The sequence below is a fragment of the Berghia stephanieae genome, chromosome 9 (genome assembly GCF_034508935.2).
Source record: "Berghia stephanieae isolate SIO BIC M18660-M18661 chromosome 9, UCSD_Bste_1.3, whole genome shotgun sequence".
NCBI classification, from domain to species: Eukaryota; Metazoa; Mollusca; class Gastropoda; order Nudibranchia; family Aeolidiidae; genus Berghia; species Berghia stephanieae.
In genome coordinates, this window is record NC_088368.1 from 17,320,131 (window position 1) to 17,328,425 (window position 8,295).

General features: G+C 33.4%; 1 protein-coding gene across 13 annotated transcripts in view; it reads right to left on the reverse strand.

Moving 5' to 3' along the window:
* Positions 1-8,295, reverse strand: part of LOC144979807 (voltage-dependent calcium channel type A subunit alpha-1-like) — a 591,855-nt gene that overhangs the window by 77,234 nt on the left and 506,326 nt on the right. For 5 of the 13 annotated variants that reach the window (XM_078926927.1, XM_078926924.1, XM_078926922.1 and 2 more), the window contains one exon: positions 531-659. In XM_078926927.1, the coding sequence (XP_078783053.1) occupies positions 531-659 (129 nt within the window). Of the gene's footprint in view, positions 1-530; positions 660-2,450; positions 2,580-4,243; positions 4,355-8,295 lie in introns of all 13 variants that reach the window. The other 8 variants (XM_078926926.1, XM_078926929.1, XM_078926930.1 and 5 more) reach the window with 2 other exon arrangements.

An 8,295-nucleotide genomic window follows, 5' to 3' on the forward strand; every position in this document is an offset into this window, starting at 1 on the left:
TTTTTAAATGACCCCCAACTTAAGCATTTTCAAACCTGTCCCATCTTTAGAAGAAGAAGGTTTAAGAATTTTAGATAAGTCGAGGCTCATTTTAAACGAACGATTTAATGTATTTGATGGAAGTAAAAAAATAAACATTTCTGGCCAAAATGGTAAATGTCAGAGTAGCACAGTCAGTGTTGCCATTATTCACGTGCTATGTTGGAAAATGGTCTTAGATTTCTTTTCAAAACAGATTTTTCTCAATCTTACTTTGATTGATGGTAGCCGGTTGCTCTTTTAAAAATTAGAGTTAATTAAAAAAAAAATCTTTGTGACATGCGCAATGAAATATTTCCATTCTTAAAAATAAAAAAGGAAAGTACAAGCATAAGCCTAATCGTGGGATATTGATCTTGATAACAATAGTTATGGGGGTTTCTATGACAAGAAAGATTATCTAATCATTTATTCAGCACTTTATGGCAACATTGACGAACGAGCTTAGCTAATTGGCTACATTTTTTATATTAACTACTACATTTTTCCACCTTGCCAAAAGCTGCCAGTTTGAGAAGCACTTCTAAACTGAATAGCACCGTGAATGCTGTGTTGATAATGTTGAGAATGTCGCCAATGTTTTTGCCGTTCTCTTTTTTGTTTTGCTCTTTTGGCGCAACCTGTAAAACAGTAAATGGGGGGTGAAAATATGGGCCAATGATAGATTGAGGTAGCAAGGAACGAGATGGTGGGTCACGACATCACTTTTTGTTATTGCCCAGAATGCATCTCGATGGTCGGCGGATCAAACCTCGAAAGTCTCCATGTTCACGATCAGAGGATCAAAACTCTAAAGTCTACAAACGACGAGCTTTGCGCACCATTTTTATTTGATTTTGGGCCTTTCATATCTCTGATGTCATCAGAGGTCTGTAGACTTCAGAGTTTTGATCAGCGGAACGTAAAAATCGAGACTTCAGAGGTGTGATCCGCCGACTGTCGATATGATATAGAGCAACATATAAGATAAAGGTAGATAATTCCTTCCTCACATGTGGAGATAATTGGTTGAGTGGAAAAGGAAATAAAGACATTGCATGATTAAAACATATCATACCTACCTGAACAATTAGTGACAAGAAGAGAAGGAGACACAATGTGAGATTTTGGTTGATTTCTGAGAGTCATAGAAATGGTTTTGGTTCCCAGATAAACGAGCCTTGAAATTTGCGACTATAAACTATCTTGCTTTGTCACAAAATGACATAAATTAACGACAATGCATTTTTTTGCCAACTATTCTAACCTATCATAGAACGGATAATAAATATCACAATGCATTTTTCCCATTTGACTTCACTAGTTGGTTTTGTATTTGCTTCTAAATTTGTTTTCTAAAACCTTAAGATTATGTCATAATAGTAGTTCAGTATTAATTCTTGATGCTATACAATCACTTCAAAAATATAAAGATGAGAATCTTTATTGCAAGATTTTATAATCATACAAAGTTTAGATGTTATAATATACTTAAGTTTATTGGATGAGCTAGGGCATAAATCTTCTATTTAATCAGTGTTTATGAATACATGTTTGACGCATAATATGTTAAACCAAAACAATAATGGAGAGAGTTTTGTTTGTTAATAATATTATTAAATTTCATTATTCAAATCATCAGTAATAATTTTTGAGTCGAGTTTATAATCAAAGTTTATCAATTGTTTAATTGGAGATATAAAATTATGTTCAAAGGCCCAAATGATTTTTTTGTGTAATTCAAAATAAAACTTTTAATTTAGTATACAACTAAAAATAGGGAAAATAATATAACTATAAACATGATACAAAAATAAACCAAATGGTGTGTCAGATTCACACAATGCGGTGGGTAGGATAGTGATGTTTCTTATGTTATCACAATCAAAAACAAATTACAAGAGCGGTATTTGTTAGATAATAAATGAGATGGGCGATTGTAAATCGTGTGTGAGTGTGCAGGGTAGCGATGGTGTGGGCAGTACTTGCAAAATCAACAAACATTTCATTAATGGATCCAACAACCAAACAGAACACTTTATACTAATATGCAAATCGAGGATTTATCAAGAGGAGATCATGTTGGATAAACACATGTAGAACACACCAAACGGATGACAGAAAAATACAAAGTTTTATTTTCAGAACAAAGAGTTTCTTAGGCAGAGATATAAATTATTACAGCAAACACGTAGCATGGCAGAAAATAACATATGGCTTAAGTTTTTGTTTCGTTCGTTTGTATTTTTTAAATTTTATCGTGACAATAAGACACCGACAGAAAAAGCTGAGACAATTTGGAGTAAAACCAGAGAAAGCTGGATCAATGTGATGCTTTGCTGAAAATATAATATCACACGAAGAAAACATCGAGTTGACGAACGAAAACACAAAATAGTGTCCATTTAGTCTGGCAAAGGCAAGAGTCGAACCTTCCCAAAAGCTGTAACTTTTAGGACAAATTCTAGCGTGTAGAGGACGGTGAATGCGATGTTGACGTAATTCAGATTGACAGATATGGCTTTCCCCCGACGTTGATTGGATCCCTGCTTGGGGTAAAACTGACACAAACAACACAAGACGATTAGAAAAAATAACAAACAATACATTTACATACATATACAAACACTCACAGAAAATTTGGACTTTCAAAATATCGTGAACTCGAATTTTCCAAAAATTATCACTTAATGTTATTATAAGTGTGCACCATACACTTCCAGTACCAGGAAAAAATACATTGTTTCTAAGATATTAGTACCGGCCATATCTAAAAGAACAGGTAGAAGAATAAAAAGTAAAATGAAAAGAAGAAGAAGAAGAAGAAGAAGAAGACCAGCGAAATGGAAGTTTTTTTTTCATTGAGTGATAAATTGTATTAAGTATTTGTTGCTTCTTGGACGAAGTCACGTGATAGTATACCATGCATTGTTATTTCTTAAATATATCATAGCTAGCTGCAAGATAGTATCTAGTAAAAGATATAGGTATTCAAAACAGTGCACAATCCTGTAAATCAAACATTTTCTCTCACAAGCATTCTACAAAATTTCAAATGCACACGGCACTTATATCCACGTCTATAAATCCAAAACTCTCCATGAAAGACAGAAGAATCAAATTGTCTAACTATACATTATTCACTTCAAAGAAGATGGAAAATGGAGATGAAACTTTCTGGTAATAAAATGTTAAAATGTTATCATTGACTATTAGTGTATATACATTAATTTACAAATACATCAATCTAAAAAAGTGCAACTCTTATAAAAAATAGAGACAACTTAATCTTGAATTGAGATTATTTTAAAAAAGCTGATAAGAAAATACACTATCAGTTGATAAGTTGATCACCATTGGGAAGAATAAAATTGTCATGAAATAAACCAGCACCAAATTTCTATCAAAACATTGAAACGAAAACGACTTGTAATCATAAAAAAGTACAAATTATACAATCTAATGATTGTTTTCTAAAATGTGTGTTACTAAATTTAAACTATCTAATAAAAGAACAAGATAAAAAAGAGGAAAAAGCAAAGTGAAAGTGCTTCTTTACAAACTTGAAAACAAGAATGTCTTAAAACCCTCCTTTATAAATATATATTATTTTTTTAAGTCGACACATTTATACTATGTCTCGTTTCAATTTTTCTGATAGAATAGTGTTATATGTCACATATATATAGTTTTGTTTATATCATAGTAATGAGCTAAATATAAATAGAGAATTAAAAAGATGCAGTAATGAGTCAAATCAAAAAAATTCAGCAATGTAGCAAAGTGATAAAACTCCAGTCCCAAACTCGAAGAGCAAACCATTCAAACCCGGGTGCCGTATTATATAAGTTTGTATAAAATTGGTCGTGATAACAAATACTTTCGTTTCCAAACAGATGGGATTGATGCAGAATCTATCGTTATATTTGATAAAATGAGTTATTCCTTCTGACTCAAATGTTTTATCAATTAAAAAGGGTAACCCAATCTCTTTTTGGGTTATTTAAAAGTAAGACAAACACTCTCAAACATTTTATGATTGGAAAAATCAAACATGACTTATAACAACCTGGTAGTATCAGTTGTTTAGATCCATTTTCACTGATCTCAAATAATTCGTTTCATTGTTTTTCTACGAAAGTCTTTGTATCATACCCACGCCAAGCTTTGTATTATTCCATAATATGGATGTATGTATGATGTGTCATTGCTGCGATTCTCTTACCCTTGCCCCAAAGCCGACAAGTTTTAGGGCACATTCAAGTGTGAAGAGGCCTGTGAAGGCCACGTTTATGTGACCTAGTATTTTCAGGTAGCTGTCGGATTGTCCATGATACTGAACAATAGTAGGAGGAAAAATTAACATTAGCATGATAAAATTGAAAAACAGTAACTATGGCTCGCCATCACAATCTAGTGTCAAGCCGAGACCTCGATTTTAAAAAATTGATTTTTATAGTAAGTTTGAACAGAATTGTAAAATTTGAGTTGTTTGCATTTTTAGAAAAAATGACATACACTTTCATCAAGAAAATATCATATCTAACTCAATTGTCATTTTACAAACACTGAATTCCAAATTTATCTCGACAACGTACTGGATTGTGACGATGAAATCACACATAGGGGTTGGTTGATTATTCGCAATTTAGAAGAATATTTGCTTAAATCCTATCTAGGCCTTGGTGAAGAAAAATATTGCAGTGACAATTGATAATAATATCATTCTTCAACAAGTTGAATGAGTAGTTTTGATATACATTCTCCGCATCATTCTCCCCTTCTTCATCATCTTCTCATTTTCCTTCTTCTTCTTCTTCTTCTTCTTCTTCTTCTTCTTCTTCTTCTTCTTCTTCTCCTGAGTCGGAATTAGAGAATAAAAGTGGATACAGTATGTGACAGTGGTTTTATTAAGACATAGATGTACTGCCTCTACGGTAATAATATATCTGAGTAAAGCAGATGCTAAAACGTGATTGGACGGTTTGAAATGTACAGAGATGCGAGATTTTAGGTTTATAAATTTTTAGGAAATAATTTATATCTCTATTGCCCTTAATAAAACATACGAGGCTGTGCAAAAAAAAAAAAAAAGAAGTAATTTTCATAACATTCGCCACACAAAAAGATACTGGAATACTCACTTACTTTAAAAATCTATGAAACGCTTTCCTTGTAGTCAGTTTCACTGGGTTAAAATAAAAAACAAAAACAAACAACAACCAAACTCTCACGGACTAGCATCAAAATTATAGCAGGTTTAGATATTTAAGATATTGAAAAAGTGTGGACAAAGTTAATACTCTATCTTCACTTTTTTTGAACATTTAAGAAACTATCCATACTATTTCTATCGGTGCTAGACTGTCAGATTTTGATTTATTTTTCATTATTCAACCCAGAAAAACACAAAGATTACAAGGAAAACTTTCCATAGTTTTTCAATATAACTTTGTATTGTAGTATTTTCTTTTGAGTGGCGAATGTTACGAAAACGATCTTTTTGCACAGACTCAGATACAGTTAATTCATGTCTCATATTTTAGACTAAATAAATAAGTTAAATATTAGACATCCAACCCCCCCCCCTCCCTCCCCCCAACGCGTCAGTGATATTGTTTGAGGTGAAAAGTCAGAAATATGTCTTAGTATATCGCAGGCATGAGTCTGTCGCCAAATAAAACATTGAATTCATATCTCGACAAGATTGCTGCGTTTGTTGTTTACACATATTGGTTCGTTTACAACACATATCTAGACATGAGAAGATTACATTGATAAATACCTCCCGGACACATAATATATGTTTTTTCATTTTGACGAGGAATAAATATGTGACCAGTCATCTCAAAACGGTATTATGTTGGGGTAAATAAACATTATCCGTCAAATTGAATTTTAACCTTAAAGGTATTGTTCGTCTTCTTGTTGTTCTTCTTGTTCTTGTTTTGGTTCGTCTTCGTCTTCTTCTTCTTCTTCTTCTTCTTCTTCTTCTTCTTCTTCTTCTTCTTCTTCTTCTTCTTCTTCTTCATCTTCGTTCGGAAGCCCACGCCATCATGCTGTTCCATGTTGTGTGCGCGCAGAGAGGCCAAGAATTGTTCGTCTTGAAATCAATCCTTGTTCTTTTTCCTTTAAAAAAAGGGGCGAGTATGGTTTCTTCCACTTTTAGAATTTATCATTTTTTCGCTTTTTATATTTGATTGTATAATCGATTTTCTTCATTCATACATATCTTTTCCACGTATGACCGTTTTGAGGCGATGGGTCACAAATTTAATATGCGTCGTGTCAATGTATCAAAGGGGTCCTGTTAGCTCAGTTGTTAAAGCACTCGCTTCACATGCAACGAGAACGAGATAAATCCCGAAATGATTTATTTCTGAACCCCCTGTTCACCCAGCAGTGGTTGGTTAGCTGAGTAGCTGGGTCTGTCAGATTTGGCGGAATGTACTTTGCGATTGAATAGCGTCTTCTGCAAAGGGGAAACAATCAGTAAATGCTATTGCCCGTTTCACGCTATAATAACCGGGTTAAGCCATGACTACATGGGCCTATTGGCTGTGAAGGACTACATTCGTCAAAGCACCATAGAGTAGTTCACATCCAAATAGACCGCCGCAATGTGAAAGACTTTTGTGACTTCCGTCTAAGAGGCGGTCGCTGGATCTCCATGGCTCCGAGTCGAAATATGATTGGGAAAACTCTCATTAAACTGCTATTAAATAAATCGGTATATAAAGGAAATGTTTTTATTGCCTAAATGAAAAACAAGCGTTTTGAAATTACCCAAAATAATATACCTTTCGAAACTTTGAAACAATGAGTTGAGGGGAAATAAATCGTCACCATTTATATAGAGTTACAGGGTATGCTAAACATCCAGTCACATAAAAGGTGAACGGGGTTCGAATACACCTAAACCACGGCTGTAAATGGAGGGCGGTAAGAATCTCGCATCTTGATCAAGTCAAATTGAAATAAACGTGTAAGCAAAGATTAAACATTTCATAGCTGTCGATTGAAGTAAAACTTTCACATGTATTAGTTGTATTACGAAATGGGAGCAATCTATATTCATGTTTTCGTCCAAACAGGTCATCAATCACATGGTTTGTTGCTCTCCAACGATTGGATATATCTTATCAAATGTCAACACGCTGCTTTGTTTATGAATGTTGTAATCACACCCATGTGTCAAGCTGAATAAAAGGACCAATCGTGATGTTAGATATAAAAGGTGTGAACACTTTTCACTAAGTGGGTCACTTTGAGCACATTTTGCAACGTGACCAATGGCCTCGAGCACATGGAAAGTCAATATAGTCATTCCCATTGATTTTATAACACGCCGCCAGTACTTTGTAAAAATTCTTAACCAGTTCATCGTTTTGTTATAGAAATTACATAACAATAACAGGCCCAGTTACGGGTATCTATTCTGTTAAGCTGCAATAAATTTCAAATACCAGGTCAGCTAACTGAAATGGTGTTAGTTGTTTTAAGTGATGTTTTTATTTTGGTTGTAATACATGTGATTTCCTGTAGAAAAAAACTCAATGTTAATAGTCTTAGTCAATATTCAATACACTTGTTAGAAAGAGTGTGATGAGTGTGAACAAAATAGAAATATTTATGAGACATAACTAAACAATAAATGCAATTCATAGATATTGGGTGGTAGATCTATAACGTTTGGGGAATAGGCTGAGTTCATGATGAGTTGATATAACAATGTGGTTGTAATGTTGCGTGTTGTTGTCAGTGTGTAACAATCGGAGAGAGAGAGAGAGAGAGAGAGAGAGAGAGAGAGAGAGAGAGAGAGAGAGAGAGAGAGAGAGAGAGAGATGATGTAAAAATTTAAATCTGAGTACTTAGTAAGTTGAATTGATGGATGAGTAAACCTGAATGTATATCTTTTACAGACATTCACATATATATCAATAGGCAGCTAGATAAACAAGAGATTAAATATTATGAATATAGACAGACAGACAGACATGCAGGCAGATAGATAGATAGATAGATAGATAGATAGATAGATAGATAGATAGATAGGTAGATAGAAAGGTAGATAGATAGATAGATAGATAGATAGATAGATAGATAGATAGATAGATAGATAGATAGATAGATAGATAGATAGATAGATAGATAGATAGATAGATAGATAGATAGATAGATAGATAGATAGATAGATAGATAGATAGATAGATAGATAGATAGATAGATAGATAGATAGATAGATAGATAGATAGATAGATAGTAGATGATAGATAG